Source organism: Acomys russatus, chromosome 2 (assembly GCF_903995435.1).
Source record: "Acomys russatus chromosome 2, mAcoRus1.1, whole genome shotgun sequence".
NCBI lineage: Eukaryota > Metazoa > Chordata > Mammalia > Rodentia > Muridae > Acomys > Acomys russatus.
The window spans coordinates 35,524,227-35,545,129 of NC_067138.1; the positions used below are offsets into that span (position 1 = coordinate 35,524,227).

General features: G+C 40.9%; 1 protein-coding gene across 1 annotated transcript in view; it reads right to left on the minus strand.

Moving 5' to 3' along the window:
- The window catches only part of Ints8 (integrator complex subunit 8), a 60,567-nt gene that overhangs the window by 6,109 nt on the left and 33,555 nt on the right, over positions 1 to 20,903 (minus strand). The window contains exons 14-23 of the mRNA XM_051160252.1: positions 20,510 to 20,620; positions 18,489 to 18,690; positions 15,233 to 15,354; positions 11,996 to 12,180; positions 10,850 to 10,883; positions 9,561 to 9,617; positions 9,404 to 9,465; positions 6,378 to 6,496; positions 3,892 to 3,995; positions 1,622 to 1,672 (exon numbers count right to left, since the gene is read on the minus strand). Of these exons, the coding sequence (XP_051016209.1) occupies positions 1,622 to 1,672; positions 3,892 to 3,995; positions 6,378 to 6,496; positions 9,404 to 9,465; positions 9,561 to 9,617; positions 10,850 to 10,883; positions 11,996 to 12,180; positions 15,233 to 15,354; positions 18,489 to 18,690; positions 20,510 to 20,620 (1,047 nt within the window). The remainder of the gene's footprint in view (positions 1 to 1,621; positions 1,673 to 3,891; positions 3,996 to 6,377; positions 6,497 to 9,403; positions 9,466 to 9,560; positions 9,618 to 10,849; positions 10,884 to 11,995; positions 12,181 to 15,232; positions 15,355 to 18,488; positions 18,691 to 20,509; positions 20,621 to 20,903) is intronic.

The window sequence follows — 20,903 nt, forward strand, 5'->3', positions numbered from 1 at the left end:
AGGTCATTTTTAAAAATATTAAGTTACCAGTCTATAAACAAAGCATGCAGTTCAATCAGGCAAGCACCTTGGAGGGAAATGGGAATATGGGTCAGAGTTCTAACACTTGCTAACATATGTGAGATTTGGGGTTAATTGCTAGTATTATACAAAGCAAAGATTAAAAATTAAAAGTTAGAAGAAAAAAAAGTGTCAGGCGTGTCATACACGCCTTTAGTCTCAGCACTCTGGGAGGCAGAGACAGGTGGGTCTCTGTGAGTTCAAGGCCAGCCTGGTCTACAAAGTGAGTTCCAAGACAGCCAATGAATGAATGAATGAATATTTGAAAGCTGGGTGTGAGAAACCCTGTCTCAAAGAACCAGAAATAAATAGGCAGCTAGGTGGATATGTGGATAACTAAGTGCCTAAAGCCAGGCATGGTGCTACATGTCTAGTCCTAGGCTCAGGAGCAGGTAGATCTCTTATGAGTCTAAGACCAGCCTAGTCTGCATAGGGAGTTCCAGGACAGCTGAGACTACACACATCCTATTTCAAAAGAACAAAAAAAAATTATTAAAACAAAAATTTTTAAAGTAGAGAATATTTGTATTACTTTATGTGCCATAGAAATGATCTAAAACAAAACACAGAGCACCCTGCCAGAGTTATTGAGAAACTGTCTCAAAAATCCAAAAAGGGGGGTGGGGGGGGAAGCCTAGTGGTGGTGGTGGTGGCAGTGCCGCCTTTAATCCCAGCACTTGGGAGGCAGAGACAAGGGAGATCTATTAAGTTCAAAGCCAGCCTGGTCTATACAGTAAGTTCCAGGACAGTCAGGGCTACACAGAGAAACCCTGTCTGGGGGTGGGGGTGGGGGGGACGGGACCAAAAACATAAAGAAAACAAAAGAAATCACATGTATCTTAGTGTCCTTATAAAATTTGTATAAGTATCACCATAAGTTCTAAAGCACTTCACTACCCTTCCTGAGCACCCCAGTGCCCGGCAGCAGGAGCCCTCCGTTCTCCTCCATGGAGCTTCTGGGAAGAAGCAGACCATACTTGCTGCTTGTTCTGAGCTTTCTTACAATGTATAACTATGTATAACCCTGTCTTTCACTTAGCAGTTTTTCAGTTCACCCAATGTGTCGTATACATATGTAATTCATTCCTTTATATAGCTGCAAGATTTTGAGGTATAGATATATAACATTTTACTTAACCATTATTTATCAGACACTAGGAATTTCCCCCTATTTTTCGCTGTTATGAACATACAAGTACAACCTTTTCTAATTCTCGAAGTGGAACTTCCAAAGCTGCACCTTTTCAGCCTCCTGCAGCATCAGGGTGCTAACTCTTCTATAGCCTTGGCTGATTTGTACTTTCCCAATGACTAGTATACAGATATCATCATAAGTATAAGAAAGCATACATAAAGTGTTTCTTTTCCAGTTAAGTTCAATGGTCAATGTTTACTAATTCCTACCGGCATTTAGTTCAGTTCTATAAATTACTAAGAAATTTAAACATTCTGAGCTATTAACAGCTATTCTGATACAAAATAAAAGCTATTTCCCAGTATGAATTAACAAATAAAATCTAACACATAAACATAAGCCAATACTACAGTATCACAAACTAACCTGTGTGTGACAATTCAGCAAAGAACAGCACTTTATCATTCTTTTTATCACCTAGAAAAAAACAATAATTGTTTTAAAAAACCAGCTACCACTGACTGTAATAAATGTACCACTCTGATACAGCAAGTCAACAGAATAGAAAGCAGGAAGGATGAGGGTGGACAGCAACCATGAGGGAAGCCAGGGCTTCCACATCAATCTTGTTTAAAGATTTATTTGGTACACAGTGTTCTGCCCGCATGTGTGCGTGCATGCCAGAAGAGGGCACCAGATCTCATTATTGATGGTTGTAAGCCGTCATGTGTTGCTAGGATTGGAACTCGAACTTTTGGAAGAACAGCCAGTGCTCTTAACCTCTAAGCCATCTCTCCAGCCCACTTCTGAATCAATTTTGCTAATTTAGAAGTGCTATAAAGAGATAAACTACTAAAGAATCTTTAATTCTTACTTAAAAACTTGTTAAGTTTTTAAAATTTTAAAAATTTTCACTTGTTACATTATACTAATGGTCTAAATCAGAGTTAACTGTAATGTACATTAAAAGAGCCAAGCATAATCCAGTATGAGGTAAAGATGGAGAAAAAGCATGTATGAAGCTAGCAAGAATGATTATATCTAGAGATCTAATGACCAGCATAAGGAAGAGCAAATGTTGTCTTGGAGGGTGGATAGCTCAGCAGTACGGGTCTTGAGTAGCACACACAAAGTTCTGAGTGAGACTCCAATATCTCAAAATCATAATGGTACTACAATGTGCACTAAGAAACTAAGTAAAGGTCAGGCAGTGCAGAACAGCCAGGACTACACAGAGAAACCCTGTCTTGAATCCCCCCCCCCCCCACACACACACACGAAAAAAAAAAGAAGAAACAAACTTAGGAAGACAAACAGATCTCTAAGTTCAAGGTCTACATAGGAAATTATAGGACAACCAGGAATATGTAGACAGATCTTGTCTTAAAAACAAACGAAGAGTGGACTTTAGGGAGTTTTTTGTTTGTTCTTTTAAAAATAGCTTCAGGGTTTTTGTTTTTGTTTTTTTGAGACAAGGTTTCTCTGTGTAGCCTTGACTGTCCTGGACTTGCTTTGTAGACCAGGCTGGCCTCAAACTCACAGTGATCCGCCTGCCTCTGCCTCCCAAGCACTGGGATTAAAGGTGTGTGCCACCATCGTCTAGCTAGGTTTTTGGGTTTTGTTGGGTGTTTTCTTTTTTCTTTTCTTTTTCTTTTTCTTTTTTTTTTTTTTTTTTTTGCTTTGTTTTGTTTTTCCAGGCAGGGTTTCTCTGTGTAGCCTTGGCTGTCCTAGACTCATTTTATAAACCAGGCTGCCCTCAAATTTACATTGATCTGCCTGCCTATGCCTCCTGAGTGCTGGGATTAAAGGTGTGCACCACCACGCCTGGCGAGGCTTCATGTTTTCTTCATTTATTTATTTTATTTTTTGAAGATTTTGTTTATTTTGTGTATGAGTGCTCTGTCTACATGTACAGCTGCACACCAGAAGAGGGCACCAGATCTGACTGTAGATAGTTATGGGCTGCCCTGTGGTTGCTGGGAATTGAACTCAAGACCTCCGGAAGAGCAGCAAGTGCTCTTAACCTCTGAGCCATCTCTCCAGCTCCCCTTTAGGGCAACTATAGAAGGCAATGGACACTTACTGCAGTATCACTTTTTAGGTTTATCAAAACCTGTTTTATGCCTTAAGTATACACATAAGGAGGGCTAGACAGCAGAATCTGTAAGATGTGAGAGCTAAGTGGATAGTATAACAGGGTTAATTAAGGGAGGAAAAGAACCAACCATGGTGCTCTTATTGGGTTAGTGAACTCAAATGCTAAAGGCGTTTGGTATTTTGGACAGCTTTGTGGAAGGGGAGGTCGGTTTGTTAGCAGAGTACATGGCAAAGTAAGACACTGAAATCAGTTCTGAACAGACTGAGTCTGAAGAGTTCTGGGGGTGAGGGTGGGGGTACCAGAGCAGCAACAAACATTGTAGATACTGGCACTGAAAAGCAGACACAAGCTAGGCCTGGTGGCATGTGCCAGCAATCTGACCACTGGGGAGACTGAAGCAGGCAGATCACTAGAGTTCAAGGCTAACCTGGGCTACACATCAAGACTGTCTCCAAAAGGCCAAAAACAAATAGAGAGCATTCTGGTCTAAAGCCACTATCATCACAGTCACAGATTTAGGTAAGTTCTGCCCTAAGGTGGCTCAGGAAGGAAAACACGTAGGTAGGCAACAGGGAAGCAAGCTCACAAGACAACTTACTTGGTCTGTATAAACATCAGGGGGCACAGCCTTATTAAAGAAGTCAGAGCACACAGCTCCTGCCTGGAGGTAATAGTGAAGAGCTGCCGAATGCTGGTTTGTTGCTGAAGTAGAAAATGGGGGTAAAGAGTTACTTGCCACTAAAATACAAGAGTTGAAACAGATTCAAACAATAAGTTAAAGATAAAACCATGAGGCACAGCAGGTAAAGGTGCTGCCACCAAGCCTGACCACCTGAGCTCTATCCTTAGGATCCCCAGGGTAAAAAAGAAATGACCCCCACACGCTATCTTTCTTTTGAACGCCACATGCACAACACATGCATGTGTTCGCTCCCCCCTACACACACACACACACACACACACACACACACACACACACATTCACAAATGTAATTTTTAAAAAGGGTAAAAATCTGTATTTGGCTGAGCAATGATAAAACTTTACCTCCTAAAACTGATTAGCCAAAATCTAGCCAAGATTTCTCATTAAATTTATGCTACAAGATTTATTATATGCCGATTTTTATTCTCCGTATATCCAGACTAGAAAAATACTTTTTGGAAGGCAGAGGCGGGCGGATCGCTGTGAGTTCGAGGCCAGTCCGGTCTACAAAGTGAGCCCAGGATAGCCAAGGCTAACACAAAGAGACCCAGTCTCAAAAAACAAAAAGAAAGAAAGAAAAGAAAAAATATCCTTATTTTTAAAGATATCTTAGTACAAGTAAACATTCAGATTTGGCAATGTATTCTTTTGGAAGCTAGAGTGAAAATGTGTTAAAAACGAGCATTTAGCAGGGTGGTGGTGGTGCAAGCCTTTAATTCTAGCACTCAGGAGATGGCGGCAGGTAGATCTTTGCGTTCAAAGCCAACCTGGTCTACAAAGTTCGAGGACAGCCAGAAGCACACAGAGAAACCCCCATTGATAAGCCCCACCCTACCTCACCCCACTCTAAAAAAGAACAGCAATTAGTTGGCTATGGTGGTGCACACCTATAACCTCTAATCCCAGCACTTGAGAAGCAGAGCCATCATGATAGGCCTTCAGGCCATCCTCAGCTAAGTTATGAATAAGAGGCCAGAATGAGCTACAAAGACCCTATCTCAACCCTTGAACCCCAAAAAATATTAGACACATGAAAGTTCTTGAGCCTTTAAATTTTGAAATTCTTATTTTAAAAACATTGATCCCCAAAATGATAACAGTCAGAAATTTTATCTGTATGAATTTTGAAAATTCCATATGACTTGGAAAATCTTGTGACACAGAATTGTTTATGGGGTGGTAGAAATTAACTTCCAAGAATACAGATTTTAGAATTATATATGTATCTCTGTGTGTGTGTATGTGCGCGTATGCGTGTGTGACGTGTGAATGTAAATATATGCATGCTCTCCTGAGTCATGAGACAGGACCTTACTACATAGCCTTGGCTGCCCTGAATATTACTATGTATCTTGAACTTGTAGCAATCTCCCTAAGTCAGCCTCCCAAGTGCTTGAGAGTATAAGGAAAAGAAACCACAATTAATTAGAATTCTCATACTTAACCCCAGGGCAAAACAAAATCAAACAGAAATCCACAAATACCCACTATTTAAAAGCAGGCAGTGCTAGAGGGATGGCTTAGCAGTTAAGACATTTGCTGCTCTTCCAGAGAACCCCATGGCAGAGGGCTCACTGTCCCTAACTCCAGTTCCAGGGGAGCTGATGCTCTCTCCTAGGTACCACATGTGCATGCACATAAACACACACACAAATAAAAGGTAAAATAAAATGTTTCAAAGATATTTTTATCTCTATTTAATTTTTTAATTAATTTATTTTAGTTTTAGTTTGCTTTAGGGGGAGGTTGCAAGAGTAGAGGGCAAATATGGAGGGACAGGGAGATGAGAGGGACAGGGGTGCATGATATGAAATTCACAAAGAATCAATAAAAAGTTTTTAAAAAGATATCATAACATAAAAACATCTAAACCTGATGGGCATGGTGGCACAAGCCTGTAATCCCAGCACTCAGGAGACAGAGGCAGGCGAATCTCTGTGCAATTGAAGACAGCCTGGTCTACAGATCAAGTCCATGGCAACCAGGGCTACATAGAGAAACCTTGTCTCAAACAAAACAAAACAAAACATCTAAACCAAAATAGCATAAATGAAACAATTCAATTTATTCTCTTGATTTATGAAGGAAGATGGTCAACTCTCAAAACTTAATAAAGTAAAATGTGGCCAGGCGTGGTAGTGCCGACCTGTAATCCCAGCACTTGGGAGGCAGAGGCAGGTGGATCACTGTGAGTTCAAGGCCAGCCTGGTTTACAACGTGAGTCCAGGACAGCCAAGATAAAACAGAAAAATCCTGTCTTGAAAAACTAAAAAAACATAAAGTAAAATGCAGCTTCATAATAAAATATGTAATAATATCCTTACTTTGACTTCTGAAAGTACTACACAAATAAAACATAAAGCAATGGATATCTCACTTACCAAAATAAATATCCGCTTGAATAATTAACCAAGCATGGTTGTTTGGATTTATACTGAGTGAATATCGGACTAGCTCTTTCACAGTGATTGCTACAGCTTCAAAATCCACAGACTGGAGGCTGAAGGAAAACATTATGCATTAATCTCTCTTTTCAAAGTCTGTTTCAAATATCATACATATACTTACTAAAAAACAAAAGATACAACCAAAGTCTTAACAGCCACAATATGATAGGACCTTAACCTCTGCTCTTACTTAGAGCAACAACAAAATTCTGTTTTCTAGAAGTCAGAAAAAAAACCAAGGGCTCGAATACTAACAATACTCTTATGTGACCATAAATCTACTCAGGACTTCTCACAGGCCATATTGAGGTTATAGGTTAGGGGTGGCAACCATGCCACTTTAGTGCTTAACACAGCAATACAGGCAAACAAACAAACAAACAAACACCAGTAGGGGAAAGGGCCAAACGCTGTCTGGGGTCAACGTGGGAGCCTGCAGTTACCGAACCAGAAAGGCCAGGTCAGCACCTAAGGAAACAGAGCTGATGGCCCCTCTTTCCTAGAAACTAAGAGTTTAGTGAAAGGAACCCAAGCACACATTCACGTCATGGCCATTTACAAGGGAACATGACAAAGCCACTCTGTAAACCTAAGGGGTTAGATTTTATCATGACCCACAAATGTACCTGGCACAATGAGGAAGGAACTGCAGTATATTGACAAACAACCAGTCCTATTTTTAGAGCTAAAGCAGTTAAACTGACATGTTATTTTAAATTTACTGAATCTATAAAATGTTAGCAGTTCTAACAGTCCTGTCTACATAGCAACAAGTATTAAAATAGTAACAGTTAACCCAGTGTCGTCCACATTGTTCTTGGAATGCCATCTTAGGAATCCATAAGGACTCTTGACCAGAAGAAATATGTTTTCTGGTCAAACATGTAATTGGCTAACTATTACCATCATAAATGACAGCAGTTAACCCCGCACTAATTTATTTACTCTCTCATGTCAAGGGAAAATACTATTCTTATACCTATCTTAAAGATTTATTTATTTATTATTATGTAAACAGTGCATGTACATCTGCAGACCAGAAGAGGGCATCAGATCACATTATAGATGGTTGTGAGTCACCATGTTGTTGCTGGGATTGAACTCAGGACCTCTGGAGGAGCAGTCAGTACCCTTAACCTCTGAGACAACTCTTCAGCCCTTTTATACCTATTTTATTTAAAGACGAAGAATTTAGCAAGAAGCAAGCTGCTGAGGTCTTGCGCCTAGTGCACAGAAACACGCTTCCAGGCTCCAATAAGATGAGACATATTTGCTTACGAACATGAATGAGAAGTCAATTGTGACAGCCTGAACTTAAATCAAAGAGGTGCTAAAGGTAGCAAATGCAATCACAAAAGCCACCAGTTAAAAAGACAAAACTAGGGGGCTTGAGACATAGCTCAGAGGTTAAGAACACTGGCTGCTATTCCAAAGGTCCGCAGTTCAATTCCCAGCAACCAAATGGTGGTTCACAACCATCTATAATGAGATCTGGTGCCCTCTTCTAGATTACAGGTGTACATACAGGCAGAGCACTGTTTACATAATAATAAAAAAGACAACACTAGGGGCTGAGAATGTAGCTCAGTTGCAGGTGCTTGTCTTGCACTGGCTTTGAGTTCAGTTCTCAGCACCAGTCAAAACAAGGAAGCAGGACACAAAATTGCTTCTACCTGATTCTTGGAATGCTACAGCATAGAGAAAATTGTATAAAATCAGAAACATACACAGTAGAATCTGCAGTCCTGGTGCACAGTGCTCCTTTGGAAACAAGCAAGTGGACAATAGGTCAGCAATACACTCTAACTCGCCAGACTGTTGTATGTGACACAGCTGCTCTCGTCCCTCCCACTTTTGTATTTTTTTGGGGAGGGAGGAATCTCACTAAGTAACCCAAGTTGGCCTCAAACTCAATGATCCTCCTGCACCAGCCTGCTGAGTGCTGGGATTATAGGCATACGCGACTATGGGAACATGGTCCAACTGAGAATTCTGAGTGCTTGTGAGAAAACTCCAAGAAACCAAGACAAGAGTCTTATGACCTGAGTTTCTTAAAAAACACAGCACTGTTCGTGGATTATGCTTTTGTGTCCCTTACAGGAAAATGGATAGGAGTGAATTTACTTCAGATTATTCAATACAATAGGTTACTGTTATTTATTTATGCCTCCATGAAAAAACACGCTCTCGCCACTTGCCCACTACATGGAGCTCATGTGACTCCTCTTCCTTCTCCTCTTTTTTCTTTTGTTTTTTTGTGACTGGGTACCTCTGTGTAGCCCTGGCTGTCCTGGTACTCACCCTGTACACCAGGCTGGCCTGGAACACAAGAGATCCTCCTGCCTCTGCCCCAAGTGCTGGGATTAAAGGTGTAGGCTACTACAACCTAGTACTACTTCTAATCTCTAACTGTGATATGGAAATAAATTTATTTGTATTCACTGTAGTATCTTTTTACCTACCTACTAAAACCTTTTTTTCAAAGATGTTACTAAAATTGAAAGAATAAGGTTGGGATTTGTCCTTCAAGCACACAGTAAACTTAGGAGGAATGTCAGAAATTGGAAAAAGAAACTTTGGGCCATAAAACTGGCATGATATTACACACCTGGCACTGGGGAGGCTAAGAGTTCAAGACCAGCCTAGACTACAAAAACAGACTCCATGTAAAGGAAGGAAGGTGAATGGATGGGTTAGTCTTATGACAACTAAAGGTTTTGAGAGACTGATAAAAAATTACAGGAGTTAAAAAAAAAAAATCACAGGAGTACAAGAGTTCTATAGGGAATTATAAAACAAATAGCTTTATAATTGTGAGGAAGATAACAACAGTAGCTGAGAAACACCAAAATCTTTGTAGAATCCTACACGTTTATGGCCTTTAATTATCTCAGGGTATGTATATCAAACAGGATATTTTCTAAATGCATAATTTATTGAAAGTATATACTACTACTCACTTAGGAATGGAAGATGGCCAAATAGAAATGTGTTCAGCTGTGATGTCATTCACAATGTCCTCCTTTTAGAAAGAAAAATGTCCTTTTTTATTGTTAAGCAGTATGATTTAAAGAAATTTCTTTCAAATAAATCTTAAATGAAATTACAAGTACCGACCCGAACATTGTGAAGCTTCACAAAGAGTGATAAAATAATAGTCAAAACCAGTGGCTCCTATGAGAAAGAAAACACAAGCATACTTTTAAGAAGTGTGTGTGCACATGTGTGTATTGTCAACCTCAGAGACACCAAATATTTTCTTTTCTTTCTTTTGGTTTTTTGTTTGTTTGTTTTTCAAGACAGGACTTCTCTGTGCAGCTCTGGCTCTCCTGGACCGCACATGTAGACCAGGCTGGCCTAGAACCCAAGAGATACACCTGCCTCTACCTCTCTAAAGGTGTATGCCACCACTGCAGGATGGCACATATTTTCTTATAAGAAACTTCTATCTTTTGACAATCTGTCATCTACAGTAGAGCACACTAAATATCATTTTTAGTTTTACAATAAAAATCACAGTACATAATATACATTAAAATCATCACATTTAGAACCAGGTGTGGTGGCACATGCCTGTAATCCCAGCACTCGGGAGGCAGGCAGATCAGAGTGAGTTCTAGGACAGCCAAGGACAGAGAAAACCTCTCTCAGAAAAAAAATTATATTTATATTCCTAGCTTATAAATTACTATTATATCATTTTTATTGTTGTTGTTTGTTCTATTTTTTCTTCCTCTCTCATGTGTTTGGGAGAGCAATGTTAGAGAATCAAACCCCACACCCTGCACCCACCCTAAGGTCAGCCACTGAGTACATCCCCAGCATCCACTTTTATGTGCCTTTTGATATCACCCAACCAGGACACTTCTACCTACTTCCAAAGAATTGAATTGTGTATTCACTTTAGGTGATATTTAAAAGATGAAACCTGGGTGATGACCAGGAAGTAAACATGACACTGGTATCAAGTAAAAAAGTAAGCTAGAGCGTCCCTCACACATTTATAGAGATGTTGTATTGGGGAGGGGGGGCATTGGCTGGGAGAGCGGCTTTATTTTTGTATATAGTTTTTTTTTTTTTGAGACAAGGTCTCCTTAACTAACCCAGGCTGACTTCAATTTTAAAACCCTCCTAACTCTAGAAGGACTGGATAACTCAATTGATTAGGCTTCAGACCTTGAAATCCTATCTCAGCTTCCCAAGGGCTTGGATTACAAGGGTGCACATTTACACCAAGACATTCTTAATTTAAAAAGACTACACTATATTTATTAAAACCAGAAAGTACAAAATTCATCTCTTGATTCAGATTATCCTATGCTCAAAAAAATTCACTACAAATTTTCATGTCTGTTATTAAACTAGCATTTGAAATCATCAGTTAGTAATTACATTAAAAAACTTACCCGTAATTTTTTGATAAAAGAAAGCAGTTCACTCCTACAAAAAAAAGAATATATACTTAATATCAAACATTAAAATAAGATAACGAGTACAAATGATGATGGCTTCTTTCCCTCTCATAATTCCACTTATGAAAAGTATGTCTAGGGCTGGGTGTGGTGGCGCACACCTTTAATCTCAGCACTTGGAAGGCAGAGGCAAGCGGATCTCTGCGAGTTCGAGACCAGCCTGGTCCAGGACAGGCAAGGCTAACAGAGAGACCCTGTCTCAAAAAACAAAACAAAAAACAACAAAAAAGAAAAGTATGTATATCCCAGCTACTTACATGCAATAAGCCTTCTACTCAACAAAGTAAATAAATAATTAACTAATTAATTAAATTGCTAATAGACAGTCTTCTTAAACAAAAAGGTATTTCCAGGAGTGGCCAGGCAGAGTGGAAGAGGGGAAGAGAGCACCTTAGAACTCTTCTGATTACACTTAGTGCACACACATAGGCATAGGCTGCAGGGTTCACTGTGGAGATCAGGGGACAACTGGCAGGAGTTAGTTCTTTCTTCTAGCATGTGAGACTGAACTTGAGATGTCAGACTTGGTGGCAAATGCCTTTACCTCTAAGCCATTTCACCAAGCCAGATTTTTTTTTTTTCTTTTTGATTTTGATTTTTGACAAAGGATCACACTAAGTAGCTGTGGCTGCCCTGGAACTCACTATGTAGACCAGGCTGGCCTCAAACAGAGATCTGTCTACCTCTGCCTCCTGGGATTAAAAGTATATGGTGCTATGCTGATTTCCAGAATTCTTTGTTTTGTTCTTTGGTTTTTGAGACAAGGTTTTCTCTGTGTAGCCTTGGATGTCCTGGACTTGCTCTGTAGACCAGGCTGGCTTCAAACTCAGAGATCTGCCTGTCTCTGCCCCCAAGTGCTGGGATCACAGGTGTGCGCCACCATGATTCTGAAGATTATACATCTTGGGTGTTTGGTTTTGTGTGTGGTATGCAGTCTTGGCAAACGTCAGGCAACACTCTCCCAATGAGCTACACTGATGTCTAAGATTATCTTTACAAATCTACAGGATAAAGATGTTCGTGAAAAAGTATGTGCAATGTAACTAAAGAAAATGAAAAACCTCATCGAGAGAAACCTACCGGTACATTATGCCTAGTGTAGATTCCCTCTGCTTTATTAAACTAACTCTGCCATCATTTCCTCGTTTATGCTGGTTAGACACACTGCAGATCTGAACAACAACTTCCCAGAGGTCTTTAGCAGTCCGTCTACTCTCTTTAGGGCCTGGAAGTTCTTTGCAGGTGGCTGCTAAAAGCTGTCCGACCTGTAATGTGAAAAACAAACAAAAATACATAAAAAAGAACCTAATTCACACGACAGTTTTATAAGGGTACACTGAAGGGAAGACAGGTACCGTCACAGACACTCAAACCCGCTCAGTGCTCTATCCAGTAGAATGTGTGAGAACTCTCCTTCCACCACATGGGCACCAGGGACCCCATTCAGGTTGTCAGCCGTGGAGAAAGCACCTTTACATGCTGCACCACCTCATCAGCCTCAGTCAAAATAAAACTAAGATCACAGAAGGTAGTTGATCTAATTAAAGCTAACATAAGGCCCTAAGATTCAGGACCAACTTTGGAATAAAGAATAGAACTGAAATCAAAAGGCAGAGAAAAGATGGGCCCCATATAGAGAAGAATACAAGTTGAAATCAAATTCATGGCCAATGAGATGGCCCAGTGGGTAAACGTGCTTGCCATGCAAGCCTGACTGTACCTGACAACCTCAGTGTAAACCCTAAAACCCATGTTTAAGAGAAAATAAACACAATCCAGGTGTGCTGGCGTACCCCTGTAATCCTAACACACAAGAAAAGTGGGAAGGGCCATTCCAGCAAGGAGAACAGCCACATGAGAAGCATCATGGGGCACTGTGAGCTGCCAGCAGAGGTGGCACAGAAGAGCTGCATCGGACATGCACCTGCCAAAGCAGCACTCACAACTCAAAGGGCCTAGTAGGTCAGATTGAAAATCTCAAAATGAGCCAGGAGCGGTGGCCTCACCTGTAATCCCAGCCCTAGGAAGGGAGAGGCAGATGGATGGCTATAAGTTCGAGTCAGCCTAGTCTACAAAGTGAGTCAGCACAGCCAGGGCTACATAGGGAAACCCTGTCCCAAAGGGAAAACAAAAACCAAAAAACCTCAAATGTGGAGCTAGAGACGGTTCAGCCTTAGGAGCACTGGCTGCTTTTCCAGAAGATCCAAGGTCAATTTCCATCACCCACACAGTGAGTCACAACCATCTAGAGCTTAAGATCCAAGGGATCTAAAGCCTCTTCTGGCCTTAACAACATCTGACATGTAAGAAGCGCTGACATGCATGCAAGCAAAGCACCTATACACATAAATGGTTTTTAAAACTAGATGGTTCTGTATCATTTCAAAAGTGACTACTTTAGTCACTCGCTAAAATGTTCCCTTCCCTTTGATTATTATACATTATGTACTGTGTGAAAGAAAACATGGGCTTTACCCTCAGCCCACTGGCCCAGGCACACTATCAAGACTGCTTCTTTCTTAATAGACAAATATTACTGAAAACAGAAGGGAGGGGGCAGCAGAAGCTGCACACATCTAACCACAGCACTTGGTAGGAAACTGAGGTAGAAAAAATCTTTTTGAGTTCAAGGCAGCCAGACATACAGTGTCATAAAAACAAAGCAAGTATGTATAATATTGAACATAAACAAGACTAAAGTCACTTAATTTTCTACTTCTCAGAGACAGATAATATGTCTTCATCCTTCTACCGTCTTACATACACACATCTCACACCAAACTGGAAGTTAAGAAAATGCTCTGAAAAGCTGGGCGTGGTAGTGCACACCTTTAATACCAGCACTTGGGAGGCAGAGAAGCAGGCGGGTCGCTGTGAGTTCAAGGCCAGCCTGGTCTACAAAGCGAGTCCAGGACAGCCAGATAACACAGAGAAACCCTGTGTCCAAACAAACATACAAACAAAACAAAAACAAAACCAAAAGAAAACGCTCTGAATCATATTTTCAAGGTAGTTCTCACTCCATACTTCTACTTTCTTGTTTGTTTGTTGAGACGGGGTTTCTCTTGTACTCGTCCTAGTGGCTGTCCTGTACTTACTTTGTAGACCAGACTGGCCTTGAACTCAAGAGATCCGGCTGCCTCTGCTTTTCTTCCAAGTGCTGGGAATTATAGGCGTGCACCACCACACCCAGTATTTGCTTCTTTCTTAATATTATCCAAAGGGAAAGGAGCCAACTATTGAAGGAGACGCTCATAATCCTAGTGTCAGGTGTCTATCATCACATGCTTTTTTCCCTTTTGGGCTATATCAAGGAACTGCAGGAGGCAATGAGAGAACTTGTTCCATACTTATGCAATCTATAACAACTTCCTGTGTCCTTACACATCGTATGACAAAAGCATTACACAAGCCATGTGCCTGCCTGTCTCTCATGGTACATGAACCCAAAGACTTGCTGCCGGAGGCCGAGAGGTGCTGCTGTGCTGTCTTAACAATGAACAGCAGACTTGACTTTTGAAGCAAAAGTAATCTTGGAAAAAAAATAGAGATTTTTTATTAAAGGTCCTAGGGAAATTGTTGGACATTATCAGGTAAGTACTCTGGATATCAGTACTCATATTCCAGAAAATTCACTAAAGAGATCACATCTAAAATCTCAAAGAAAAGGCAATTTAAACATACCACTACAATAGTGAACTGTAAAGGAGGAAGAAAACTAAAGAATCGATAGGTTTCAAAGGGTTAAACTCAAATGAGCTCAAGTGCAAGCTTGACTAGTACCTGGAAACAGAGGCAGGAAGACCAGAAGTTCAAGGTTATCCCTGGCCACACAGCAAAATCAAGACTAGCTGGGTAACTGTTCAAATGGAAAAATGAGGAGAAGCCATGTTTTCCACCAGTTTAGAGTCTGACCTTAGCACTCAAAATAAGAAATGGCAGCACACTGCCTGCTCCCTTACAGCACACGTTTGCTGAACTCCATAACTTATGTGTACATGTTCACATGCTGTGCAGGAGGTATTAGGAAGCAGTGGAGAACAAAGTCAAGTGGCCTGTACCAGCTAACACTATATAGGGCGACGGGATCATCAAACACGCTAGGAAAGAGGTCTAGAAACTAAGTTGCACTCCCAGTCCAAAGCCATGTACTTCACTACAAACTGACAAGGGCTTGCTTTAACTGAAACGGTATCACAGAAATCAGACAAATTTCAGAGTAGTAGAAACTAATGAAATGGGTACAATCAGACATAGAGTACTAATAACGTAAAATAGCAGCATTCTGATAATCACTTTAGATTGAACATTAATTACCTTTACATATGGATTATTCTGAAGTAAAAACGATGGACCTTGCAGAATAAGATACTCATTTTCTCTCCAGTTTAACATAAAAGCAACACACTCTTCAGCTACAACTTGACGAAGAGGAATATCTAAAAAGCAAGGAAAGAAACAGTTGGAAAAGCCAAGTGGGGGACAAAGGTCTGTAAATCTCAACACTCAGAGATAAGAGGATCAAAGTTCAAGGTCATCCTAGGCTAGGCAAGTGCAAATGCAATCTGGGCTATTAATAACTTTATCTAGGAATAAGTGAATGACTGAATAAATAACATGTACTAGAAATAATTTAAAATACAAAAGTAGGGCTGGAGAGATGGCTCTGCGAATAGGAACATTGTCTGCTCTTCCAGAGGTCCTGAGTTCAGTTCCTAGCAATCACCATCTGTACTGGAATCTGATGTGCTCTTCTGGCTGGCAGGCATGCATGCATGCAGATAGAGCACACACACATTAAACAAGTAAAATTTTAAATAAATAAAAAAAATGCAAAATTAGTGAGGGGGAAAAAAGTCTCCAAAGTTTGTTTTAACTATTGTTTCCTTTTAAATAAATATACACAAGCATGTTGTGACTTTTTGTAGCTCAAAGCAATAACCAGATTTTAATGTAGTTTAGGAGTAAGAATATAATCCATCCTAAGACCCAATGTCAAGACACTGCCATGGGGAGACTAATGAATCTGGTGCCTAAGGCCAGAAAAGGTAGGCCCACTGGATCTCCTAGGACTGAGTTAGATTGTTGTAAGCCACCATGTGGGTGCTGGAAGCTGAACCCAGATACTCTGTAAGAGCAGCCTGTGCTCTTTATCACTGAGCCATTTCTCCATTCATTCATTCATTCATTCACTCTTTATTTATTAAAAGGCAGCTCTCTCACTGAATCTGCAAGGATACCCCTACACATGTACATATACAAGACAAATGGGGTTTTTTTTTGTTTTGTTCCTTTTTTACAGAAAAACACTTTCCCTCTCACATTCTGACCCACAGTTACCAAGCCTACCAATTCCAACTATTACAGGGCACTAATTGGGTGTGTTGCAATAAAATGCCTAAGTACATAGGATGGCTCAGATAAAGACAGGAAGTGTACCTTTTGGGGGGGGGATCATTTCCTTGTTTTTCTCTAAAACATTTGAAATAATATATAATTTTCTCTTATTCTGAACAATAGTAACAGCATAAGCTACAGGACAAAAACCATCAAGTTGGGCTGTGGTGGTGTGTGCCTTTAATTCCAGCACTCACGAGGCAGAGGCCAGCCTGGTTTACAGGGCTACTTCTAGAACAACGAAGGCTACACAAAGACCTTATCTCAAAAACAAAACAAAAATCAAATTTAGGATCCTATTAGGACAGAGATATTACAGGAAGTTTGGGTTTGCTTATATATTTCCTGAGTTTTATAAAGTATGTTACATGCATATTGTTTGATCTCTAGCATTATTTTCGAGTTTAAGATGTCAGGCTTCCTGCCAGGTAAGGTGGCGCGTGCCTGTGATCCCAGCACTTGGGACCCAGAGGCGGGTGAATCTCTGTGAGTTCCAAGTTAGCCTGGTCCACAGAGCGAGTTCCAGGATACCCAGGACTATGCAGAGAAACCCGGTCTCCAAAAACAAAATCCAAAGACTCCAGGCTTCAGGATGGCTCACTGGGAAAGACTGCTGCCAATACTGACCGAAGCCCTGGGGACCCACATGGTGGAAGAAGACAACTAATTGCCACAAGGTGGCCTCTGATGGCCACCCATGACCACGTGACACACGAAGGGCCACATACATATACACAAAAATAAATCAATATGTAATAAAATTTGTTCTTCTCCATTAATCCTTATTGTTCTACATGTTAGCCATGGGTAAATGTTTCTGGTACTTTCATATCTCATTACAACATAAGGAGCTGCTCACCTCAGCTAAGAAGCAGGGAATAAAGCAAGCAGAATAAATACTCCACCCACTGTAGCGAAGCACAGAGACCAACTTTTCCTGCTGTGGTGGCCAGTCTCCAACATATCTCCATGACCCACATTTCCTACTGTTCACAGCCTGTATAGACCCCTCCTACACTGTACTAGAACATGTAACTAACAGAGGCAGACAGGCAAATCTCTGTAAGTTCAAGGCCAGCCTGGTCTACAGAGTGAGTTCCAAGACAGCCAAGGAAGAGAAACCCTATCTCAAAAACAACAACAAAACAAAAGAGAGAGAGAGAGAGAGAGAGAGAGGGAGAGAGAGAGAGAGAGACACCACTGATTCCATTTAGGGTCCTCTCTAAACTAGTGTAACCTCAATCCACTGATAACATATGCAGAAATCTTATTTCTTAGTAAGATTACAATCAGAAGTTGGAGGAGGCGGTCGACAATATACAGTGTGAATGTAGGGTGTCACTGGGTGGAATGAGTTTTTGCTGGGCCATTCAACACCTTGTAGAAACTTTATGTTGTAATTTTATTTATTTTCTACATAGTCTTGTTATATTGTTGCCTATACTGGCTTCAAGTGATCCTTCTGCCTTAGCAGCAAGTATTTGGGTCTACAAGCATGTGCCACTCTGCCTGGCCTACAGCTGGACCTCTTTCTGCATCTCCGTCTTTCATGCTGGGATTCCAGGAATGAGTCATCACACCCAGGTTTACATTGCAATTTTATGATGTCCTGTTAAGAAGCCTGGTTTGGTGGTATATGGTTTTAATCCCAGCACTCATGAGGCACAGGCAGGCAGATCTCTGAGTCTGAGGCCAGCCTGCTCTACATGGTAAGTTCCAGGCCAGCCAGGACTACATAGAAAGATTCTGTTTCAAAACAATTGAATGATGTGGGGAACAGTTGATCTGCTTCTTCCTAGTTTCTAGTTGCTGCTGGCAGTCTTGAGATCACTTGGCCATAACTGCATCCTTCTAGTTTCTGCCAGGTGGTGGTGGTTCATGCCTTTAATCCCAGCAGCAACTAGAAACTAGGAAGAAGCAGGTAAACTGTTCCCCACACTGTTCAGAGGGGCTGTGGCTCTGAATCACTTTATCTCAGATTTTAAGTTACCCAGTTTGCATCGCTGTTATGAAAACCCTAGGGAAGAAAGTTTCTCCCCTGCCATCAATGTTCTCAAGTCACCTCCAAACCTAAATTGCTTCAGGACAGAAATTTTACTATAGAGATAAAGTTAAGTAAACAGACCCACACAACAGACCCACACAATCACAGACTGACTTTGCGAACCAGTCTCACCGGGAAGCCTCATTTCCAGATACCCGCGCACCCTGCTGATCAGGTCAGAAGGAGGTCTCTCTCCTGACTGCCCCACTCCAGCTTCATGGGTGCGAATATCCAAAAGTAGCATCTCATTCAGCATGACCTGACGGAGTTTCGGTGAGAACTCTGTTACTAACTCCAAACAAGCTGTAAACAGCTGTTTCGCATGGGGAAAGTCCTATAAAAAAGATAGGCAGAGTCAGTCCTCTGGAGAGAAAGACACATCCATGGGAAAAGAGAACATATAATTAAAATGGTTAACCCTATCTAGGCGAGTGAGGCAAGGTTACCTTTTATTTTATTATTAACTTATTACAATAAATACCGATAATGCATGCATTACTAAACAAGTGTCACACAAATTACACAGCAACAAAGACACAAATATAAAATTTTATGACAAGAACCATTCTTTAACTAAGAGACTCAGAATTCAACCATGACCCAGAAATAGGGTTCACATTCCATACTCTTTGCATACTATTCTATTACATTGTATAACTAGCTAATTAATAATACAAATCTACATCCTTTTCTACCCATCCAATGCAAATTAGTATCCAACCACCTATCACCTCTCCCCACCCCTTTCTCATTCTAACAGTCTGGCATCCCCAGTAATTGTGAGGGGGTAACAGCCCTCCCAATAAAAGGTTTTTCTCAGTTCCTTACTGGAATCAGGGCTACAGCCCAGGGTTCTGCTGAGGATTTTTTTTTTTTTTTTTTTTTCGCTTTTTGTTTGCTTCCTAGCCAAGACCTCATGATGTAGCCATGGCTGTCTAGAACTTCCTATATATACCAGGATGGTTACAAACTCAGAGCTCTGTCCTCCTACGTGATAGGATTAAAGGCACGCACCATCACATCTAAATGCTTCTTTCTTCCTTAAGGACTTTTTTGATGTAGTTTTTTCAGGCCAGTTTCTCTGTAGCTTTGGCTGGCCTGGAACTCACACTGTAGACCAGGCTGGCCTTAGAACTCAAGAGATCTGTCTGCCTCTGTTTACCGAGTGCTGGGATTAAATGTATGCTCTACTACTGACTGGAGACTTACTATTTTTATTTTGTGCATATGAGTGTTTTGCTTGTACGTATGTGCATTTTGTCTATAAACCAGGCACCAGATGCCATGGAACTAAATTTACAATTCTTGTAATCTAACACATGGGTACTAGAAATCAAACCAGGATCCTCTATGAGAGCAGTCAGTGCTTTTAACTGATGAGCCATCTTTCTAGACTTGCTAGCTTCTCCTGTTTTGTACCTGTGTGGTACCCATACTTAGCACATCATTCATGGACTTGATGATGCTCTGTTCCAGGATCTCACCCAGTACATTGATCAGGAAACCAGGGATGGAGAGATAGATATCTTAGCAGTAAGGGCATATACGGTTCTCAAAGAGGACTCATGTTCAGGTCATAGCACTTGTGTCTCCTAGTTCCTAACCTCCTGGAACTCTCAACTAAGGGGATCTGATGCCTCTGGCACCCGAGGCACCTGTACACATCATGCACATGCCCACACACAGATATATAATTAAAAGTAAAATTCCTTTTCATAATCAGGAAACAATCAGTTTTGATTCCTTTCTCCTGAAATTATAAAGCAGGACATTTTGTTCTGAGTAGAGAAGTATGAGGCGTGTGCACATCGGTGTGTGGCACACATGCCACGGCATGCATGTGGACGTCAAGAGGATGACTTCAGGTTGGTCTTCATCTTCTACCTTGTATGTGACAAGATCTCTTTATGCATTTTGTGTATACCAAGCTGGCTAACCCTAGAATTTTGGAGCTTCTTTTGTCTCTGCCTTCCAACACACCCTAGGAGTGCTAGAATATCAGGCTCCTGCTACCATGTCTCACCCTGTGTGAGTTCTGGGATTTGAACTCAGGTTCTCATGCCCATGCACCAAGCAAGGATTTCATGCACTGAGCAATCCCCCAAACACGGAAGCAGGTTTGAACAAGTGTTTTCATACACAATTTCACTCACCTTAACAGTACTGCAGTGTAAACCTTTGGCCATGAGAATATAAACCAAATCTCTTGTTAAACTGTCCTTAATTCCTAGGATAACACCACTATATACAGAAGGCACTTCCCACTAAAAAATAAAAGCAAATAAAATTCATAAGCACACACACAGAAAAAGACAAATCTAGGCAAGAGTCTCAATGATCTTCAATTGCATTTTTAAAAGTGTTAAAAGGGCAACACATAATTTTCTTTCTTTTTTTTTTTTTTTTGGTTTTTCAAGACAGGGTTTCTCTGTGTAGCCCTGGCTGTCCTGGACTTGCTTTGTAGACCAGGCTGGCCTCAAACTCATAGTGATCCACCTGCCTCTGCTTCCCGAGTGCTGGGATTAAAGGCATAAGTGACCATTGCCT